The sequence below is a fragment of the Microtus ochrogaster genome, unplaced genomic scaffold (genome assembly GCF_000317375.1).
Source record: "Microtus ochrogaster isolate Prairie Vole_2 unplaced genomic scaffold, MicOch1.0 UNK4, whole genome shotgun sequence".
Classification (NCBI taxonomy): domain Eukaryota; kingdom Metazoa; phylum Chordata; class Mammalia; order Rodentia; family Cricetidae; genus Microtus; species Microtus ochrogaster.
In genome coordinates, this window is record NW_004949102.1 from 2,341,732 (window position 1) to 2,365,516 (window position 23,785).

General features: G+C 40.0%; 1 protein-coding gene across 1 annotated transcript; it reads right to left on the bottom strand.

Annotated features, from left to right (window-relative positions):
- Positions 1 to 406: 406 nt before the first annotated feature.
- On the bottom strand, positions 407 to 19,853 carry Gpr37 (G protein-coupled receptor 37). Its single transcript, XM_005365707.3, has 2 exons — positions 17,988 to 19,853; positions 407 to 1,741 (listed from the first exon to the last, which is right to left on the bottom strand). Exons 1-2 carry the CDS (start codon positions 18,987 to 18,989, stop codon positions 923 to 925), a joined length of 1,821 nt encoding a protein of 606 aa, XP_005365764.1. The 5' UTR covers positions 18,990 to 19,853; the 3' UTR covers positions 407 to 922.
- Positions 19,854 to 23,785: the final 3,932 nt, after the last annotated feature.

The following is a 23,785-nucleotide window of genomic DNA, read 5'->3' on the forward strand; positions in this document are numbered from 1 at the left end:
TCAGAGCACTTCATATACGAGCCACGAAACTTCAGAGGCTATTGTTCAGTGGAAATCAGATGCCAGGCACATTGTTTTTCAGTCTTGATCTGCCCATAATCCCCAAGGGAAAACCTGTCCCTCCATGTGCCAGTTCAAAGGTGGATTTAAAATAGATCTCTAGGAAGTAAAAGAACTCTATACCTACTCTTGTGTCTTTCATATTTTTAAAAATATTCAGAAATGATTTTACAGTGTGAATATTAAAAAATACAGCTTAATTTTAATCTACAATATAATTTTATGAGTTATTATATAAACAGTATTAGTTGGAAAACTTCCTTAGAACATAGTGATTACCTGCCTTAAAGGAAGATATAAAAAAATAAGGCCAGCTTTAAGTTGTGCATAGGACCAGTAATTGTATGTTTAAGGCAATTAAAAGATTTATTGAATCTTGTTAAAAGTAGATTGACAGTCATGTTAAAGAAGGATGGGTTGTTTATTTGGGGCTACTTTGCATGGCTAGAAGTACAAATCATTTTAGATACAATGTACTTTCAATCACAAATTAAACACAAAATAACTAGCAAAATCACTGGCCCGCCATCAGTATACAATGATTATGTTCTTAAAAGAAAGAAAGAAATCCAACAATTAATATTGTTAAGGTGCAGTAACTTTTAAATAAAATATTAGCACCATAGCAGGAAAAATGATCTGAGACTGTTGACCACCTTCTTCTCACATAACTAAATAGAAACATTGTTTTTTCCCAGAGCACAAATATTAATTTGCAAAATCAGTTCTAGAGTAGTTAATATGTCTTCCTCTACTTGCTTTTCAAAATGTTTGCCTCGTTCCCCTGCAAGGAAAAATATGAAGTAAAAATTTTCACAGGATATGAAAATCGGAGAAATCTGAACTAAGCGGGCCGGGTACTTCAGCAATGGGTCCCCACGGAAGCAAAAGTGGACATCTCCCTGCGGATCGTGCTGAAGGGCGACAGCTCCAGCTCCGTGGTGTACTCATTGTCGTTGTCATCGCTGGTCACAGTGGAAGACTTCTGGATGCACTCCTCACAGCAGCAACAGCAGCACTCCATGAAGGCCCGGCTGAAGGGTCTGCACAGGCAGAAGAGGAGCACGGGGGTGACACAGGACTTGAAGAACAAGAGGAACTGGCTGATGATGTTGAGGAGGTCCATCGTCTGCTGTGAGACGCCCGTGGCCATGTAGGCAGTGACGATGTTGCAGATATTCTCAGGGATGATGCAAAACCCATATAAAATGGTCAGGGCCACCACTGTGCAGTTCATCTGGCTCTCCAGATGGATCTGCCGCTTGTTCCCACGGGTACTGGCTTTCTCTGCTTTGCGGATCTTTCGTGCAGTCACTAGCGAGCAGGTGATGGTGAAAAGTGTAGGCAGACAAAAGTAGCAGCCAAAATACCACCAGAGCCGTGCACCGTCATAAGTTAGGGCCAAAACATAGATGGTGTCTGGTAAATCGGGAGAGATCTTTATGACACACCGTTCTGCAGGTGCCTGGCCACTAAAGCCCAAATCCTCCTTGCTCAGCTGGCGGAGGACAATTTCCGGAAGTGCCAACAGCAAAGCGCCAACCCAGATAACTGCAAGTTTGGCAGTGGTGGAAGAACAGTTTTCGATCATTTCATAGTACATCTGGACGTTGGTGGCAGCCCGGAAGCGATCTATGCACAGTGCACATAAGGTGAAAGTAGTGACGCCCAGAGAAGCCACCTGTGGGGGGGGACACAGAATGCACAGGTTCTGAGAGATCATGGCACTGGAAAATAAAAACAGGAAGGGAGATAAAGGGAGGGCAATATAAAAGAGGGCATAGGAGAGGAGGAGAGGGAAGGAAGAGAAGGGAGGACAAAGGAGGAGAGGGGAGGAAAATAGCAAGGGAGAACAAGGAACTGGAGGTGGTGAGCTGAAAGCAGAAAAGCACGAGACCGGGGAGGGGAGGGGAAACTAGACGAAGCACTTATGTAAATCATTTGAGCCTGATAAAAAGAAAAATTGTAGTATTTCCTGGGTGATGCACGGGTGTGTGTGTCACACACACGCACACACACCATAGAGAGAGATGGGAGCCTCTATAAAGGTCAGCAAGCTCTGGGTGATTTTTCTGTCACAGGTAAGAACCTCTGGAGGCTGAAAGAATTTCAGTCACTGTGAAAATGCCAGCCATCGGGACATCGAGATAAACAGCAGAGACTGGCTTATGTCTCTTTTTTTTAAAAAAAAAAAATATTTATTTATTAAAGATTTCTGTCTCTTCCCCGCCACCGCCTCCCATTTCCCTCCCCCTCCCCCAGTCAAGTCCCCCTCCTTCGTCAGCCCAAAGAGCAATCAGGGTTCCCTGCCCTGTGGGAAGTTCAAGGAACCCCCACCTCCATCCAGGTCTAGTAAGGTGAGCATCCAAACTGCCTAGGCTCCCACAAAGCCAGTACGTGCAGTAGGATCAAAACCCAGTGCCAATGTTCTTGACTTCTCAGTAGTCCTCATTGTCCTCTATGTCTGCTATGTTCAGCGAGTCTCGTTTTTATTACTTCAAAGGTTGGTCACGTTTTTCCCCGGTGGGACTCGGGACCGTCTCACACAGCCAGTGCCTATGAGCTGATTGTTCCTCACAAGTTCCTTGATTGGAGATATTTCACCAAAGTTTCCTGAACAGAAATAATTGACCCTTTCTGGTTTTTTTTTTTCAAAGGCATAAACTTTTGCAAAAAAAGAAAGAGAAATTCTCCAGGGACCAAAATCATTGAGAAAATGAATTTCAAGTCAGTTAGTATCGCCCCCTTTTCTATATGTGATTTCCGGAAATTTTTATGCTGGGGCTAGATGTCCAGATGCACACAGATAGAAGATAAACTTAGGACCAATTGAAAGTAAAGGCTCTGGGAAGATGAAATAGTAGGTGCTGTCACCAAGCCTGATGACCTCAGGTCCCACTTTCTGCAAGAAGAGACCTAACATTTGAAAGTGGTCCTCTGACTTCTGCTTGTATGCACACTGCTGCACACATGTGTACACATACTAGATAGATACGCAAATAAATAAATGCAACTGAATTTTTTAAGTGGGCAAAAATTGGAGCAAAGACTCACTTATGAGTTTGGGATTCCTCCAGTACTGACAACTTTAAGGGTATAAAGGGGGAAATAGAGAAACTTAACACCATGATAATATAGGAATCAGGGTAAATTTGTGGTGGTGGTTTGGGGAAGTCAATGTACATGGCATGAAGGCTAGAAGTTGCACCAACTATGTGGGATAAAAAAGTTAAAAATGGAATGTAAAATCATTAATGATAGAGATAAATATAAATCTTCTTTTGAAGGGGTCAGAGAAGTCACATGGATAAAGGAAATATGAGTTAACAAAATCAAAATCACAATATATAAGACACAACTACCTCTATGTGCTATATGCACATAATAAAACATAAAAATTGTATTTGTCATAAAAGTATACTCAAATACAAACATCCATTAAATGTAAAGAAATATGAGATGCTTAAATAAAGTCAATGTACACATAAAATAACCATGAAAAATACATAAAAGATCCAAAAGGTACACCATTCTAACTACCAAAAATCCTCATATTGAAAAAGTGTTCAACAGATAGAATATTATATCAAAAACTCACTGCGCTTGTGTGCTTATGGTCAGATATCCAAGTAAGCCAATAGCTCCAGCTTAATCAGAAAGACAATCCTGTCATTCATATACCAAGGCTTTTTCGAGGTTGCATACTCCTAATCAAAATATACTGTGATAGTTCATTTTGAGTGTCAATATGGATGGATAAGAAATACTTACTGGACCAAGGGAGGATACATATGGTTGTGTCTATTTTCAGATAGTTGGATCCTGAAGACTCTAACCTAGTGATGCATTGAACCCTATATGGGCTTATAATATGTTGGCTTTATTGACATTGACAGGTGGTAAAAGGTGAGAGGAAGGGCCAGGTTAGGAAAGAGTAAGTCATTGGAGGGAAAGTCCTAGAGATTTATCTTATCTAGAAGCTTCCCTCAACCTTTCTTTCTTTGCTTCAGTCTGTCAGGAGGTGAAATAAGGATGCTTTACCCACGCCTCCACCATAGGCTTTCACAACCATGATGCTCTACTTAAGCCTCCACAATGAAACCATTGTGGAGTCCTTCCCTAAGTTGTTTCTATCAAAAGTTTTGGTCACTGTGACACAAAAAGAACCAAGACACAAACTGCCACTTGTCTGCAAAATATTCCTTAAACATCACACTTATTCTAGTGAAGCACAGAGATACATAGTCGATGTATGTACATATTTGTTGATACCAACACTAAGTCAAGAACCATGCTCGATACTGAAGATTTCAATGGGAACAAGCAGCCATCCCTCTACTTAACACTCACCCAAGAATGGCTGAGTAATCATAAAGTCACAAGCTCAACATTGCATCACCTGAAATGATATTTAAGTAGATATTTGGTGGGATGTGTAAGCAATTTAGAGTTTAATGAATATGACCACTGTTTAGAGGTTTAAACAAGGACAATAAATTTAAAAAGGAGTTAATGATGCTTCAGAAAGAAAAGTCTTCTGGGAGATGAAATGCTTTGGGCTTTAACCCAGAAACTGAGTTAACTATAGTTGTTTCCATGCTTGTTGATTAAGAATGTTTTAAATCATAGTTATTATATATCATGGTTTGGCAAAAATAAGAGCAAGGAAATTAAAAATATAATGCTTAGTGTCGGTTTTTTAGATCCCAATGGGATCATGATAGCAAAACCATTATAATTCTCTGACATTTGTTGTTTATCTGGTACATTCAAGCGGCTGCTCTATCCAGAGCTATGCCAACATGCTTCAAAGGTTCTCTCCAATATGCTTTGTTCTTCCCACACATGACACATCACACAGCGTCCCTAAGCTCTAATATGAAATATCATCATTGCCTATGTCATGACTACTCTTATTATTATTGTTGGTGAAAATAATCTTAAAATGGAATATAATATTTTAAACGCATAAAAAACAAATGGCAGGAAAAATTTACAATGAGCTCTACATGAGTCAGATAAAGAGATTATGACTGAGCTTATGGCCCTAATTTTTGAAGTTCTTTTCAAAATCCTCCCAAATACTTGTACAAGAAACATCAATTGTTTTCGAGTTGGGAAAATGAAAAGCCACTTGTAAAAATCAACTTTCAAGGATGGAGAGAATTCGAGGGAGACAGAGTCACAAGTGATATAGATGCTCATTTATAAGTTTCACAAACAATTTAGAAATAAATAATAAAGATTAAAACTAACTTTTACAATGATGATCCACTCTTCTTGATGGATATTTGCTTCTCATGTCACCTCCAAATGTTAAACAATTCTACAACTGAGGTCTGTATTGCATTATTGTTTTTTAGCAAGGCATTTTTTTTTAATATCGGTAACCACACTTGGAAGGATTTTAAGCAGGATTATTACATAAAGGTCTCCACCAAACAATATCATGTGAAAATTACAGCACTTTACAGATTTTTTTCAAATCTCATATTTGTATTTAAGGTTTTGAAGTGTGTTGATTTATTTCTTTTAAAAATGTAAAATAAAGAACCCCTCAGATGCTCAGCAAATCCTCCCAAGAGTCTCTGTGTAGCCACCCTAAAGAAAATGTTTGTGCATGGTTCACTTTCATCACTGCCACTAATATTCAGAGTCCGTAGACAAATATGAAGCCCCTGGGTTTCCTTTTTCAAATGATGAATAGTGCTCGTGATAAGAGGAATCTCAGTAATGTAGAAACAAAAGACTGAGAAGATACAGTCTCTTAGAGGCTCAATGCACCCACTGGCTGATCGTTTTCTTTCATTACTTACAAAAAACACACTATTTAATATGGATGCCATATTCCTTTCCTTATTCTAATTACTAGGTTAGAGAATGCTAAATTCTGAACCACGTATTACAAGTGTTAGTGTCTGAGTCAGTCACAGAGCATTTCATAAGAAGGAAGAGCCCATGCATGTGGAATGACAGGTACTAAATGGGAGTGGTAGACGGCTGTAGTGACTGTGGAAGCTGCCTCTTAGGGGGAATATGCTCCCTTGTCTAGAGAAAAAGCAAAACAGTTCCCAAGTTCCATACGGTTCCTCTCACAACAAATGTCAGAGCAAATTCAAGCCAGATTTACATGTGTTCCAACTTTGTTTATTCGTTCTCGTACTGCATTTGATTGGAAGATAGACAGACACATTACCAACGCTTCAGTACCAGGTTAGAATCCAAAACGCATCTGCTTTCCTCGGTAGCTGTCTTGAGAGATCATTCGAGGTTTCATGTACAAAATTCACATCGTTCCCGTAACAAGCTTCTGGTTTACAAATCATTCTTCTCTCTGATAGCATGCTTTGAAGTTTAGAGCCAGCAGAAATACCATGAACCCAGAAAGGTCCCAAGAGCGTCGGAAAGAGCTATTGAAGGGGACAGTAGGGAAAGCTGTGCTATCCCAGATGCTGATAGCCCTTGAAATGTAGTTGCCAACAGCAACCGCAACCCAAATGTCAGTCTTAGACCTCACTGCTCTCCTGCTGTCACCACCTGCAGACCTATTACTTCAGATATTTTCTCAAAATTCACTCATGCACTAAATTTTATGATGTGGAAGAAAAAGGAGCATGTAAAGTGCTCTACTAAGTAACTCCCTGGACTATTTATAGACGGCTTTAGTACATGTAAAGATTTAGCTGTTTATCCCAGAGATAAATTGATAAAAATCATCAGAATAAGGAGCACTGGCCCAGTTTCTGCACACGCACATATAAAATCTACCTATGTAATTAAAAGTGCCTAAACATTAAGATAACATGAAAAGATCACTATCACAATTTTAAATATACCTGTTTACGTACAGCTAATTAAAAATTCTATGAGGACGAATAGTGCAATTATATGCAATTATACAACTGTATCATGAACTCTGGATCTTCTGCAAGTAACGACCATATCTGATGGCTAAAAATCACTGTGAAGCATGTTCTCGGGAGGAAAGCTGTTAGGCATTGGCTTAGATAGATAATTCTGTGATGCAACACCCTGAGACGGAATGAGTGATGAGTGAGATGCCGTTTTTTCTTAATTAAATGGCAATGGGGAGAATAATAAACAGCATCAAAAGCAGAAATGATAAACATTTTTATTAGACAAGACTATTTTTCAAGGGTAGAGAGAAGCTAGAAGCAGAGAGTTTGAAATACTGGGGAAACAAATCATTATGGGCTAGATACCAAAATTCAGAAAAGGCAACAGAATCAAAATAAAAACTCAAAGATCTTTCTTTCAAACAACAATGTCCCGCTGTTCTCTGTATCCCAGAGGAACAACAATGAAGCTCCTTCAGCTCTGTCCTGTCATCATCCAGTGCAGGGAGGCTTCAGGGAGCTGTAGCCATCTCCAGCATGGCTCCACGGGACAAGAAGGATGCAGCAATGGCCCCAGTCTGAAGACTGGCACAGGGAAGATGTAGATGCAGCATCAGAGAATGGGTTTAGGGGTCACTCTCCTTAATCACACTTACAAAGTGGCTGTCACAATTTCAGCATCATTGTGGATTTATTGAATCCTATCTTTAGCAGTAAAGGGAGTGTTAAATCAGTTCAATGCTTAAAAATAAATTTGTGTCCATACACACATACATACACATATACATACACATACATGCATGTATGTGTAAATGCATATACAGAAATATATATACACACACATACCTATAGAACTATACAGGTTATATCATGCTTACTGGCAAAGAAAATAATTAATAAGTCATAATTGTGTTCTCAAATGGCATCAGACCAAAAGTATAATTGCTCCATTACTCCCTACTTGCTGCTATCTATCTAGCAAGTAGCCTTGTATATGAAATGGCTCTACTGAATAAACAGACTTGACTTTATACAATTTATAGATGTTTTCTGTGACTCCCATTACTCTGGGACAGATTCACGTATTTTAGAATCAACTGAAGGTATCCACTCAAGGAGATGGGAAGAGAAATATAAGTTCCAAATTGGCTACAGATGTCTAACTGGCTTCCTAGATGACCAAATAATAAAACTTTCCATATTACCCATTTACCAAGGTTATGGTCTACATCTTCGCAACTAGCACCAATGTATTACTTAAGCCATTAAGTTGAGATACATTTGAGATTGGCCATTTCAATTACATGCTAACAATTGAAATAGTCATGAATTATACCTTAAGGCTTTCATTCAACTCTCTAGGCTCAAAGGATGAAGGACAGGCAAGAGAAACTGAAGACCACACAGAATTTGACTCTCAATATGCTTTTTGTTGGTCCTGACACATACAGTGACCCTCTTAAAGATGAAAAGATTTTTCTCTTCTTTAGGAGAATAATAGCCCAGAACGGAGGTCATCACTTCATCTGCCACTCTCATCATTAACAGGACCATTTAATGTCTGAATGGCAACCCAACGTTTCTCTTATATGCTGGTGTATTTTAAAGATGAAGCTGGTGCTTTGGTAACATTTGCCAGTATCAAGATTTATTTGGTGCTTGAAAAGGAGTGCTGACCGAAGCCACTCATTACACAAGTTACATGGTATTTTATAGTTACATGTTTTAATAACCCAAACTAGACTCCACTTTTAATTCATATAAAAATGTATCCCTAATTGTTGTTAGGGTTGAATTCAAACAAGATAGTGACTGAAACATTTCAGTTCACATCCAGTACCACGAAAGAGAAGCTATCATCTTCCCCTTGACCCTCTTTGATAAGAGTAAGTGTGCTGTAGACTCCTCCCTCTACTGTGGAATCTGGGAAGTTACTTCAGTGAAAAGAAATAAAATAAGTATAAACAATATAGGGAATTTTAAAACTATAATAAAAGTAGCTTCATTTGTAGATGGCTTCCAAAGTTTGCATGTAAATGTTGTTATAGACGCTAACCAATCAATACAGATACTTCATAATGAAGCAACCCAAATATAGTTCCCTTCCTAGAAACTGCAGTGCTCTTTGGGGAACCTATTCATCCCTGGTAAGGGTTAACGAGAGAAACTCAACTGAGTGATTATGGAACTCATAGATAGGCTCTGACTACCAAATGTCATTCTTCTGGGAAGTTCATGTTTATGATAGCATGGGTCCCAAATTTCTGGTTGGCTTTGCTGATGACCAATTTAAGATCGCTATGTTATAAAACTGAGGAGTAATTACATCAATAAGATATGGATGACAATGTCCTTAGGGAAGGATTCGTGTGAAACTCTCTTCTTGCATAAGAATAAAACGGATTTCTCTTTCAGTCATAGGTGATTCTGAATGGTTTCCTAGGCGTTTTTAAGAAATATAACAGAACAAGGCAAAATAGCAATCACAGTGCTAACAGTAGGAGGCATAGTTTATAATTCAAGATATAACAGGATGCATTGTACTCATTCCTCAAGGATTTCCATGCTTAAATAACTTCTGTAAAGTAGGGAAATTTCTAACCGAGGACACTAAAACTGTATTCTAACTTTGCTTTTATAACTGAAATGTTCAATACATCTATTTATGTAGTATCTTTTGTTTACATGGTACCCTGGAGAACAAGGGCATTATTGTTAGCAAACCCATTCATCTGGGCCATGAATGGCGATCTATTATAAGTCAGTGGTTACAGGGATAACACCCAGTCAGGAAGGGGCAGGATGGACACAGGGTACTTTCCTTTCAAGTCTAAATGGCTGGAACTTCTATGCTTTTGTCTTTTTTTCTTGAATTTTCCATAATCTTCATCCTTGCAATACCTCAGGGCAACTTTAACAGGAAAAGGATACTGTACACCAGGGGAGGGCGCACTCAATAGAACTGTTGTTGATCAGATCGCTGTAATAAGATGACCTTTATCAAAAAAGGTCTTCATTTTAGAGTTAGTACATTGATAACTATGGCAGGAACAGGCTTTGATTAATGTTCCCAAAACCAAAGGGTGCAAATATAAATAAGCCTCCTCCTCAGCTCTGAAATCAAAGGGTTCGTCAGAACCATAACTCCACAAAGAGAAGGTTTCTTGCACTTTGAACATGAAAAATACTGAATATAACACTTCCATACCTAGCACAAGCCAAAGTTAGTCTGTCACACCTAGCTTATTTTATTTATATGTGATTTCTAATGTCACTGAGAAAACTATGCAAAAAAATACAAGACATCAACTGATGACTGCCATTTCAGCCTCTTCTTACATATTTTGCTGTTGTTTCAGTTTAAAAATAAGTTCACTCTACCAAAAAAAAAAAAGACTAAATAAGACTATTTTAAAACCCTCATATTGGTTCAAAAAATTGTTTTGATCCCATATTTTGTCTTTCAAGATCCAGCTTTAATTAAGGTTTCCTTTCAACTAAAAATTTTATAGCACAGTATATTCCTTCTATATTTAAAAGTAAGGTATTTGGCTAAATATCTGCCAATTTTTCATTAATTTTAAAAAGAAAATTAGGCAATATTGGCACCATTTGTTTTAAGATACATGCTACCATTTTAAATGAACTAATTAAAGGATAATTTTTCTATTGCATATTAATTGCCAGTAATTAGAAATTTGTTCCAAATGTCCTTTTCCCAAGCTCACAGTTTCATTCACAATTCTCGGTACCATTATGATATTTTCTTCCCAACTTAATGGGACCTGGAACTGAAACTGGGCAAATATCCAAGGATAAGCAACAGATTTTCAACTTATTTCTCTTGTCATTCCTTAAATCTATTTGCATAATAGTGAATATACACTAAAAACAGAATTAGTTGTAGTTGAATATTTCTGCCATTTTTAATGATACTGAAAAAAGCATTTAACATGAAATTTCTTAGTCTTTAACTAAGAATCTACTACTATAATCTGATAAGGAAATAGCCTTCCATTTTTCAATCCTTCTTAAAATGGAAAAATATTTGCAATTCTGACATCTTGAAGTGAATTAATTTATCAGACTGTCTTGTAAGAAAGATACTCAAACAAAGGACAAGACATGGACAGAATAGGTAAGAGGCTAGGAAGGCGGAGCTTGCTAAGACAAAGCTATTTTACAACAAAGTCGCCGTTGTTAAATGAGTCTTAGACCTAATGAAACCAAGGCATTCTAAACAAAGATGAAATCAGTGGTATGGACCTCATTAATGTTAGGAACCATCAGAGTATGCAGAAAAATAACACCGAAAACAATCATAAACTCACAAGCAGAAAGTATCTGTTCTTTATGGCAAGTTTGTTACTGTCCTTTATGGAAATGATCTAAAAATTCAATAACCACACTGCAACGAGGAAGACCCCAAAGTTTGAAGCTGTCGTAATTTCATTCTCTACGCTGAAATTTTATATGACATCATCTTTTTTGGCACAAAGGATAACATTTTAATGAGGATACTTAAGAGTAAGTCTTGGCAACAAGGTTGAGTTAATTATGGGACCTTGGCAGGTAAGTTCTTGGGAGATAAAATGAGGAAGTACCCTTGAGGAATGGGAACATGATAACAATATCAGAGACAAACCTTGGTGAGTAGAAGCCTGTCCATCTCTTACCTTCCAAAGCCTTTATCTCAGATAAAGGTCTATACACTTCCAAAGTGATACAATTAAATATAGTTATAACACATTTAAGAGCAGGTAAAATGCCATCAAGGTCCATGCATTAGAATAAAGACCAAGGTACATCCTCACTGGCTCCACCCTTGGTTATACTCATAAGATCAAAGAAGTTTTTCTTTGTTTTTATTTTCTTTTGTAGCCATAGTTGGTTCCTTTTCTTTGTTAAAAGACACTTTGCTGACATATTCAGGATACCATGGAACCCCTCAGGAACTCAAAGTCCTCAGAGTGTGCACTCCAGAAATAAGCCCAGTTCTTGCTGAACTCCATTTTCTATGCTTCTTTGCCCAGCTTTATAATAATGTATAAAGTCTATCCTTTGTCAGTCTTTCTTCTTAGTTTCTCTAAGCTCATATTAAATGCAATTGCATGGCTTTGAAATTATCAAAAATTACCCAATTTAATATATTGTTACATTGTTAAATAAAATTCCAATTAATTAATGCTTGTATAGATGAACAGGACTAAAGTTATTAAGTAAAGATAGTTTATTTGGAATTTATATAAATTTTGTATTTTAAAGAAATTTCCAGTCCCTTTCTTTCTGCTGCCTTATTTTTTAATGTTTTCCTTTTCTTTATCAATAAATTTAATGGTATTATGAAAACAAGAATTATAATATTTTCATAGTTACAATTTTTCAACATGGATCCAAGCAGTGGAAGAATTTAAATTAGTGGTGAGAATGTAACTGAAAAAAACATTATAGGGAACAGAGTTATCAGTTGAATTTCTCCATCTTTGGTCATAATTCATTATGATTATGAAATGTTCTGGTGAAAGACAATGGTCTATATTCTGTCAATTATATTTTAAATAAACACTGATTGGCCAGTAGCCAGGCAGGAAGTATAGGTGGGACAACCAGACAGGAAGTAGAGGCGGGTCAATGAAAACAGGAGAATTCTGGGAAGGAGACAGCTCATTCCTCCCCAGTCCTGTCCAGACACTGAAGAAGCAGAATGTGACCTGCCCCGCCGAAAAAGGTACCAAGCCATGAAGCTAACATAGATAAGAATAATGGGTTGATATAAGTTATAAGAGTTAATAAGAAGCTTGAGCTAAGGGGCCAATCAGTTTATAACTTATACGTAGATCTCTGTGTAATTTTCTTTGGGATTTACCAGCTGTGGGAAGTGGGCAGGACAGAAACCCCAACAAGCAAGCCCTCATGTTACAATGGTCCAGAACTTTCCCAAAACTTCATTAAAGTCTCTATTATGGTTTTTGTTATACTGTTAAGACATTATATTACACTTTCCAAACTTTAGTTTACCTGTGATATTCATCTTTGGAAAGTTGTACATAGTTTTCTGCTCCTGTGTCTCCTAACACATTGCCCTTGACCAAAGAAAAGCCTAATACATTTGTAATCAATGAATAGGCAGTGGATCAATGAATGCCTAATGTCATATATGAAAAAAAACTTCATAGACACTGGTGATTTATTCAGACTGTTCTTAGTCATTTATCAGGTACTATTTATTGTTTAACACTTAAGAGCTTAATGTCATCTAGTAACTCTAGGGGAGAAACAAAGAAAAATACATGTCTCTGCTCACGCTCCATTGATGAGCTTAAAAAAAGGTCTCATTTTCACAATAATCATGTTAGCTATTTGAAGCTGAAACTTGATTATTATATTCTTTATTTATTCAGCCCCAAATTCAGTTAACTTCATCATATACTTTTCCAGAATATAGTTGTAAATGAAAAAACAGTCTGGGAAACTGATTCTTTTTCCCACCAGAATCGCCAGCTAAATATTTTCTCATGTTTGGAAATGCAGCAAAGGATTACAACGGGATCAATGAGAAGTCATAAAATATTTGTTAAGTACCATTCTCACAGATTGAGTCCATTTTCCCAAAGAATATTATTAGTAACTTTCAAATTGCTCATAAAACTGCATGTTTCCACTTAAAAGTCCATCAGACTACCTAATAGCTAATCCACCATTAAAGCAAATTTAGCATCTGCTGTGATAAATGTGCTATTACTTGAAAGAGGGGGGTTAGGAAATTCTGTGTAGAATTGCACACTTGCTGGCCATGCCATCTTCAGCATCCAATTACCCTTCCTTTCTTCACTTGTCAGTGCTGAGTACAAGCTAAGGCAAGGAAAGAATCACTTGATTTACATAGCTTCAAACCAGTATTTCCAGAGCCATTGGAAGTGTCATCTTTTTTCATAAGGAAAATATTCTAGATTTATCACAAATTATTTATGAGCAGAATTTCTGGTGAAATGTGTTCCCTGGAGTCATCCTTTATCTCTCTATAGGAATCTGGTACTCCAGCAATATAAAAAGCTAAATTCGTGATGACCTGAGACTAACTGGAAGCCTCTAGCCCTTGCATGAAGGTGTGGTCCTTCAATCAATAGGGGAAGTTATATCATTTGGAATCCATATTTAACATCTAAACAATGGTCTGGGATCATCTTGATACACTGATTCTCACTGACTTCCCTCCATCAACTAATGAGCAAAGAGCTATTCCACATGCCATATTCAGTGTCTGAATCATCTCATCTGACTTTAAACACGTGCTCCATCTTTGAGTAGCTAGGATGGTAGGTAACGCTTACACAATTCTCCTTCTACAACCCCATACCCAAGCTTCCACAGCACAAAGGCACTATGTATGTCTATTTCTCTGAGTATTATTTTCCCTGGTGTCTATGTGATAAGCCAACTTAAACTGATGTGTCTATAAAGATAACACCCAAAGCCATCGAAGCTCTCTTCCCCACCTTCTTTCCCACATTCATTTTTCTTTCTATTGCCCTTCATCTTTATTAGTTTTAGGTCCAGCCATGCTTATTATAATAGTTTTTAAAATGTGTCACCTACAAATCATGGAATTTATTGCAGAAACAGGATGGAAACTTATGAATAGCAAGAGTTTTGAGGTTCACATACTGAATCATGCTGACTGGCCTTATGATGCTTCCTTATCTAATAGATGTAGGGATAATTTTCAAAGGATACAAAGAAGTAGGGAAAAAAATCAAACCATTCTTTGGATACAACTCTGCTTTATAAGTGGTTTTTTAACCAGCAAACAGAAACCTAGACTGATGAGTTTGTGGGTCTGGGTACCTCTGCCTAGGTACATTTGCTAAATCTCTTCCTTCATCATTAAAATGCGGCTGGAACCTACAGTGGCTTATCTGAAGTAATTTGGAAAGGGTAAAGTGAGTACAGTGGATTCTGTGGCTCTCCAGCTGGTTGTTCCAACTCTTCCTTCAGGGACCAAGTTTTGTTTCCTTCGGATAACGGAGTGTGGGTGTCTGACAGCCGTGGATTGCAATCCTCTCGAGAAATTGCTCCTCACCAAAGAGGTTCATTAGACTCAAGGTTATGCTCATTTCTGAAAGTTGTTTCTATCCATTGACAAGTTCATTATAGACTCCAAAGGCCCTGTTACTCGGTTCCTTCTTTCTCTTCATGGCTGCCCTAACACTAGAAGGGCCCTCTGGTGTCAGCAGAGGTCCTTGTGACATCTTCATACACAGTAAAAATTCCAAACAAGTGTTGAACCTGATTATGGCCCTACAAGCTTCATCCCCTCCCCCACCCAAGACCATATACACAAAGGCTCCATCTCAGGGTCTGTGTATGCAGCAATCTCATTTGGGACTGTGAGCAAATCCTTTTTCCTTCTTTGAAAATAGCAGATATGCAGTGTTTGAGTTTTGGGCTATAGCTTTTATTCTTAGAAATGGATTTTTGGAGTCTATTCTTTTTGGAGGGATACTTTGCTCAGCCTAAATATAGTGTGGGGAGGGCCTCGGTTCTGCCTCAAAATGATGTGTCAGACTTTGTTGACTCCCCATGGATGACATCCCTCTTTGAGGGATGGATGGGGGTGGGGAGGGAAAAAGGTGGAGAGAGTGGAAGGAGGGGAGAGAGTGGGAACTGGGTTAGGTATGTAAATGAGAAAAGAACAGTTTTAAAAATTAACCAATTAATTAATTAAATTGGAAATAGGAAACTTATACCATGGTTCAATAATTATTTTATAAACCGTGCTAAAGTATTGTAAAACTCTTTCAGTGGAATGAAATGTAGTGTAAAGGTCGATTTTTATGTATATTGTAACAGTAAAAAGTATATAATATAAAAATGTGTAATATAAACCATGTTTTTAAGTAAATATTTTCAAGCAAGCCTTCACTTCTCTAGAAAAAAAATAAAATCTCAATAACGGCAAAGAGGTAAGTCTATAAAAATTAGTAAAAACTAAGCAAAACTGCAAAGAGTACAGGAAGAGTTTTACTAACAAGAGGCTTTCACAAGTCTTAGTGAGAAAAGTAAGTTGAAAAGCCAGAATAAAGTGTCACTGCGTGTTTGTAAACCCTCAGGTTGGATATGGTGAAGCTCACCTGCAATCCCCATACTCCAGATGAGGAAGCAGGAGGATCAGGAGTTCAAGAACATCCTCAACTACACAGTATGTATAAGGCCAGCTTCCATGATATGGCACCCAATTTCAAAAAACTGAAAGCAAAATAAAAACTTCAGAAATAGTGAGAAACAAATTTAAATGCAAAAGAAACACCATTACTTAGAAAAGATAGCTGTCCTTAAACTAACCTAAGTTTTTATATTCTTTCTTCTGTTTGACACAACTTTTTTCACTTGTGGTTTTCCTTCAGTAACTTTGGTTGTTTTTTCTTTTCCTTGTCCTTTTTTTTTCCTGCCTTCTTTATTATTTTTATGCCCAGTGTATAAAACCAACCCCTGCCCCAACCCTTTAGCCCCCATTGAAACAAGTTAACACAGTTCTTGCTTATAGGCTGCCTCTTCCGTTGAACTTTTCATTTTATTTTGTAAAGCTCCTTCTTGCCTAAATCTTTTAGCATTATTAAAAACAAAAACCAGAGAATGCTTAAACTAAAATTGCCTTTGAAAAGACAATCGTAAATTGAAACATTCTTTTATGCTCCTCATTTATGCCCTCTCCAATTAAAAAGTGAACTCTCTCTCCAGTAAATAACAGTATTTCCGAGTCACTCCATGCTTGGCAATAAGGGAGGCCCTGGATCCTGGTAAGTAGCAACAGCTGATTTAGCAGTCATGGATGGTCCTACATCTGAGCCCTGACAGAATAACAGAGGGTCTTATTGACTGTCTCTGGCTTTGAACCTTCTAAGTAGACACTGTTTTCTGTTGACTTACCCTGGAGTTTTAAGCCGGAGACAATGCTGAACATAGTGTCAACTGGTCCTGGTGCCAGACAGATCAGAGGCCCCTGCAATATTTACAGTTCCCCTTCTTGGGTTTCCAGAGATGAAATGGCCAGACTGAATGGAGAAAATCAAGGCCCAGCTGGCTAAAACCACAACTGGCAGCCAAATACTTGGGCAGGTTCCAAGAGCTGGTGTTTAAAGAGGCCAATTTACAGAGAAAATTCCAACTACCAGAGCGACGGCTGCCACAGTAGCTTCGGCATGAAGCTGTAAAGCCTTCCTTGGCTCAAACAATTTTCATTTCCAAAGTTTGTAAGCTTACTGATTTCTTCAGAAACATTCTTATCTTAAGAGTAAATCCCTTAAAAATAGCCTGTTCTCACAGACATAATAGTAGTAAATTTGTTTTATATACTTGGTAAAAGTTGGATTACTAGGGATGAGGGCTATTGTCTTATTTTTGTTTAAGTCCATTTAGAAGAATGACCTGTTTTGAAAAGTTTCTCAATTTTTAAAGGATCCACAGAGAAACAAGAAAGACCTAAGAACTTAAGTGAAGTATTCGGATAGAGAGTTTTGCCAACTAAAACTAATTTGGGAGGTTCCTAATACATACATCTTGAGGCCAACTGTGAAAAAAAAATTTTTTTTTGATTTCCTCTTATACATAAAATATAACTCCAGCTTTGGTGGTTTAGGAAGTACTCATTTGTCTTCCTGGGGGATGGGAAGATGGAAGAGTCAGGATGAAACACTAGAACTTTAGTAAATATGCTAATGACTCCTTCCCCCCACCCCTTTTACTAGGCTTCAATAATGGCAAGCACCAGAGACAGGCCGTTACTTAACCCTGGGCTCTCTGATGGGTGCCAAGTCAGAAATACAGCCATATCCAGGTGATGGTTGTACACATTATAGGACCATCTTTTTTCACAGGCCAGGAGCAAAGAGGTTTGAGAGCGATTTAGCAAAGCTTCTTTCTTTCCTATACACACATGCACATGTAAGTGACTGAGGGAAAGAGAGGACATTCAGAGAAAGAAGCAAGGGGTCCCACCAGGTAGTACCCCCAACCACTGTTCTTTGACTAGAATTCCGGAAACAGATAAAGGCAGTAACTAGAAGACATTACCTCGATATAGGGCACGATCTTGCAGGAGAAATCTTCCAAAAGCCACTTCTTGGTCAGCTCATGGAAGATGACCAGGGGTAGGCAGAAGAAGATGATGAGAAAGTCCCAGAAGGCCAAGTTTGCTAAGAGAGAATTGGAGATGCTCCTCATGTAGTAATTGTGGCACACGATGCACATCACCGCCAAGTTACCAATGATACCGGTCCCAAAGATCACCACAGATAAGCACATGACTGCATAGGCGCCATAGGACTCCTGGGTCAGGGGGTAGAAAGGGTTCTTCAGTCTCACGCGCCTGCTTGTGCTGTTTCCACGTCGCGGACCCCCTTGGTCGGGGATCCAGTCATCTACAGACCCATTTTGTGGCAGTGCCCTGCCTGGGGGAGCAATGGTCCTCCCTTCGTGCCCCGCTGGAGGCTTTTGGTGGGAACCCTGGAGTTGTCCAGTTCTCCGTGGCCAGTAAAAAAGATCTCTGGGTTCAGGCTCCATTTTCACACTCTTCTCCTGGCTGCTACGGGGAATGCCAGCGCCCCTGGGACTCATCTCTTCCCCGTCCGAAGTCTGAAGGAAGAGATGGAGGTCCGTGGGGTCCCTTCTCCCCGAATTTCCCAATGGCTCTTTACCCTGCGCACCTTTCCACCTCCAGGCAGCAGGTGGCTTGGTTGAACGACCAAAGGGCCCAGCAGCTGCGGCACCTGCCGCCTCTTCACTCACACCTGTTTTGCCGTCTCGGGTCGGTGGGAGGTCCCAGGAGGTCGCCCCTCTCACCTCTGCTTCCAGTTTCTCCCTGGGCATACGAACCCTCAGAATGTCTCTCGCAGAATTTCCTGGTTCCCGGGCATCCCTGCTGTGGCGTTGGAGCAGTGGGGGACAATTGCCCCCGAGACAAGTTCCACTCCTGGCCTCAGAGACAAAGCTCAGGGCAGCAGAGACAGAAACCTTCATCAGCAGGAGAAGCAGCAGCCGCGATGTACGCGAGAAAGGCGCGCCCCGGGCCGGCATGGCTCGCCGAGGGCGCACCTAGTAGCCCCGCTCTTACTTAGCACCGACACCTGCTGCCAAACTTGGTGCAGAGAGTTAGACACATGTCACATACTCACCGCTGGGTAGTGGAGAGGAGCTGAAGACTACTGGGAAAGCAGGGAACAGAACTGGGGGGGAGGGGGGGGACACAACACACCCCCTATAATCTTTCCACGTTTGGCGTCCTGTGCATTTCGCAGTCAAATGTAACCCAAGCTCTGATCACCGGAAGGTTCCCAGGGAAAATAGCAGATCCAACCAGACTGACCTTGAAAAGTTGCAAACACCACCCAATTGTTTCCTAATGTTGCGACTGGGCACAGCCTGGAGGAAGCCCCGCGTTCCTCCCTGCCTTTGGGTGGTGGCTGCCTTCTTGGTAACAGTTGCTTTGCTATTTACATCCTTTTGGAACAGCTTTATCCAGTCGCTAGTCGAGGTCTCTTGAGAGAAAGAAAAACAAGTCCCCTCCACCAGGGGACTGGCTGTCACAATCCCACTCCCGGCTGGCAGGAAACCCGTTGCAAACAGAGCCAATGCTGGTGCTCAGAGGAAACTCTTGTCTGGTTTAACTCAGGCCACTTTCGAGGCTTCTGTTGCCAAAGAGAAGCCAGATTCGAAACCCGCGGCTGCTGTCAAAGTTGCTGCTCCTTCAGCTCAAAGTTGACAAGGGGCTATCGCCGGCGGTTGTGCATAGTGCCCAGGCGCAGTAGGCGTGGGGTGGAGGGAGAGGGAGGAGAGGGCGCTGCTGGTTTGTGCACAGTGCTGTGGGGTGTAGGAGCTTGTCACTGCCACCACCATCACAGCCCCGGCGGAGAGCGTGGTGCCTGGAACCGCCGCAGGCGGGTGGAGCGGTGCGTGGTCGCCAGGGGAGGTGGCCCGGCCTCTCCCAGCCGCTCAGCCACTGCGCGCGCTTCGCTCCAGGCCTCCTCCCACTCGTCCTCCTTCTAACAGAGCTTCTGGTTTGTGGAGAGAAGGGATCCCCTGGTGGTTTTACCACACACTAAACCCACACATGTTTCATTCAAGCCGTTCGCAGCGGCTTTCACTAGGAAGCTGTGAGCAACCAGGGAACAAGGGCTGCGGCGCCGCGGAGCCTGCGTGTCTAGAAGCAAGGATATGAACTCCAACGTCCATTTCCCTAGATCTTCCAACCAGCCCGACCTAACCGTCCACCACCCAGGAGAGGCGGAGGATCTCAGGACCGGGGGTGCGGGTGGGGATCCCTGGAGAACGTAGAAAGGGCGAGACTCTGCGACCTGCAACAATTGGTATCAGCTGATGCGCATGCTCAGGCCTCACACTACCCCAGGGAATAGCGACACATTCACAGTCTTAGATTCCCTGGAGCAGCGGCAGAAGAGAAACAGAGTTCACAGGTTTCATTCAGCCTGTGAGAGAGAGGGGTGTAGTAACGTGAGCAGTCTCCAGGCGCCCCACTGCCTTTAACATTGACTTTGAAAGCATCCTGCCCAGAGGTGGGAGTGATGACAGCTCACCAGAGCATAAGGAAAGCAGCATCCTTGATGTGCTCAGAACTGAGAACTAACAGCAGAGGGAGACCGAACCCCAGCAAGTTGCCCACGCCTTTCAAACCCTGTATAGCCATCATGGTATAGCTAATAAAACAGACAAATGCCCGCCCAATTAAGGGGTAAAAAAGAAGGAAGGAATAACATATTGTAAAATGGAGACAAACGCAACAACAGAATTATCAAAGAATACAAGAGAAAATATGATAATTGTGATAAAGAGCCACAAACTGTATCCTAAGCACTTCGATTTGTGAATATGTGTTTACACGGCAAGGGGGACTCTTTGATGAGCTTCAACTAAATATATGGAGACGGGAAGAGCGTCATAGTTTATGAAGTGGCGCATTACAATACAAGGACCCAAGAAGAGAAAGGTCACATGGGTGGGGAGAGCTGAGAAGATGAAACCAGGACATAAGGCTTCAAGATGAGAGAGAACTGAGATAAGGGACACAAATGTGCTCACGCTAATTCCTGCCTCCAGCTTCCAGAATCCATTTTTCCATTGACCCTGATAAACTTGCATGCATTTTGCAGAGCAGTGATACCACACTAATGAACAAATCAATCTGAAAATGTAACAACAGGATTAATTTTACAGAAAAAAAAATACAAACTCCACAAAACAGCCCAAGGAATAAAAATTGCAGAAACAGTAAAACCATCACATTCAAGAGACCAAATCAGTTATCAATGTATACTCATAAGAACGTGCTGGGCCTTCATATAGTCTTAGGACTAAACGTACATTTGTGCAAAATGCTTGAAATGTACCGCGTTCTCTTTAAAAGCCACCGTGACATTATAATTAGTCAACATCAATCAGTGAAAAATAAATTTCACATTAGGACCTATAAGACCGATATTCACTTGTACATTCCTTAATCCATTTATATATGTTAATTGTCCCACATTAGTTAAATAGCAAAATATCCTGGGTAGGTTCATTAGAGCAGATCAGTGAACAAATTAAAGTTATCGTCTCACTGAAGCTGTATTCCTTTGGTAGAGACATAGCAAAGAAATAAATACCATGCATTGTGTTTTATGTTAGATGGTGTGTTATAGAGAAAGGAAGACTAAAACTAATAGAGTTGTAGCTAGAGAAGGGCCCCATTCGGTGGATACATAGGATCTGGGTGTCCCTTCCTAGATGGCAAGACTGTTAAAAGTAGCATAAGTGATCACAAGGTGTTCAGTTACCCAAGGCAACAGTAAACAGAGAAATATGCACAGACTTATACAGGAATTTGATAAGTACGAGCTTAACAAGTGATGGAGATCTTTGAAGAAGTCAGCAAATGGTCTCAGGAAAAAGTTGACAGACTTATTTTCTTTTTTCATGCTACCTACGAAACCCACGTCAGATTAAAGACCTGGATACAAAAAATTAAGTATTTAAGGCTTAGAGAAGGATAGTTAAGACATTGTCATCACCGCATCACAGTAAGAACAGCTTTGTTCAACTTGATAGAATAAAAGAAAATGACAACAAACATGACAACAGTAGGGTTTTCCCACTTCTGAGTTAGGAAGGCCATGATCTCTACAGCCACAGGTTGAAACTGCAATGTGTTTGGGAGTATTACGGGTTCCTCACATTGTGCACCAGGTAAAGAAAAACCTAGCTTTAGTTGGTCTTATGAGTCAGAAGCACTTCTATGGTACAAGATCACAGCCGCCATGAGAAATCTGATATAAATTCTATGTGAGGACATTTCCAGAATCGTTTAAGTGAGGCGGAAAGATGAACCCTGAACATAGGCAGTACCGTTTCATGGTTTGCAGTTATGGACTGGATAAAAAGGAAGAACCCAGCTGAGCACCGGCATTCCTTTTTCTCTGTGTTCTGACCACAGACACGATGTGCCTGAGCCCTCACTCACGGCCGCAATAAACTGCCTCCCCTTTAAACTGTGAGCCAAGATAGACTCCAACTCTGTTTGATACCCCTAAAGGAAGTCCTTACACGTCCTATAGCCAACCCATAAGAAGAAGGGTGTAATATGTAATTTTTGAAGCTTGCCCTGGGACTAAGAAGAGCAAGTATTACAAGGAATGCTGTGACATTGTTGTCTACTTTTCTGTATTTTCCTTAAAAGATGACATCCCATAAAGCACTTCATAATCTTATTCTTGTGTTCATGCTCAGACAGGAAGACTGGGCCAGCAGCCTCAAAAAGAAAAAGTAATAAGGGAAAAAAAACTGAAAAAAAAAGATGGTCAAGAAGTAAAATGTGGAATTTCATGAAAGGTAAGTCCCAAATGACAAGCAAAGCAGAGAAAGCGCTCAACATGAGCTTGTTCGATAACTGCAAATAGAAATACAAATATGTCCTTCTTTTAAACTGTAAAAAAATAAATAAATAAGGAAGACAATTTCATTTGAAAGGCTGAAAAGAAAACGAGAACTCACGGGCTGCTGTTGAAGGAGAAAGTAATTTGTCAATACCTTAAAATATTGCAGGTTTATATCCTATGAATTCAAAACACAAGGTCAAGAATAAAACCTTGTGGAGTTCTTGTGTGTCTTACAATGATTCCTCCCACTTATTTCTATGAGCAACAACAACAGCCAGAATCCCAAGGAAATAATGTAAATGACGACCAAGATAGGAATGGACATTTTCATTAGAGTGTATGCAATGAAAACAACAAACTAAGCGTGCATGTCATATCGACCTGACAGAATGAATATCAGAGAAAAGGATCAGGATTCGGTGGGTGTGCTATACTGTGCCACAATTTGGGTTATGCATAGTATAAGACGTAGATAGAAAGTACACATCTTTTTTTTGATCATTAGTCTCTTCAGAAGTAGGTGAATGGTGATGGGATGTGAAGAACCTTCTATTGTAATTAAAGTATTTGCTAAAAGAATTCCAGCTAGGTTAACTGTAGACTAGGGAGAAAAACGTGTCAGAATAAAGTCTGTGGTACTATTTTCCCTCTCAAATTACCTTAAAGTTGGCATTAAATATGTAAACAATTTTTCTGTTCTTCTTCCTCTGGATCAGCTTAAATGTGTCGCTACCTTCCATATTACTCATAAAGGAACAGAGGCTGAACTTATAGGGAGAAAACCCCTTTATGTCCTTCCTAGAAGCTCCAGCTGGCATCATTAAAGTGGCAGAACACAGTTCCCAAGTAGACAGTTATGAGTCGGTGGCTTATGCAAACACCAGAGGGATGCTTGTGTGAAACGCATGCCTCCTCCTTTTCCCCAAGCATCCCCTCCTCCAC

What these genes read in the sequence shown, in the direction of transcription:
- Gpr37 (XM_005365707.3), bottom strand. Translation starts at nt 18,989, where the DNA reads ATGCCGGCCCGGGGCGCGCCTTTCTCGCGTACATCGCGGCTGCTGCTT. An exon ending in AGATCGTGCCCTATATCGAG is followed by an intron (nt 1,742 to 17,987) that starts GTAATGTCTTCT and finishes CCCCCCCCACAG; the next exon opens with GTGGCTTCTCTGGGCGTCAC.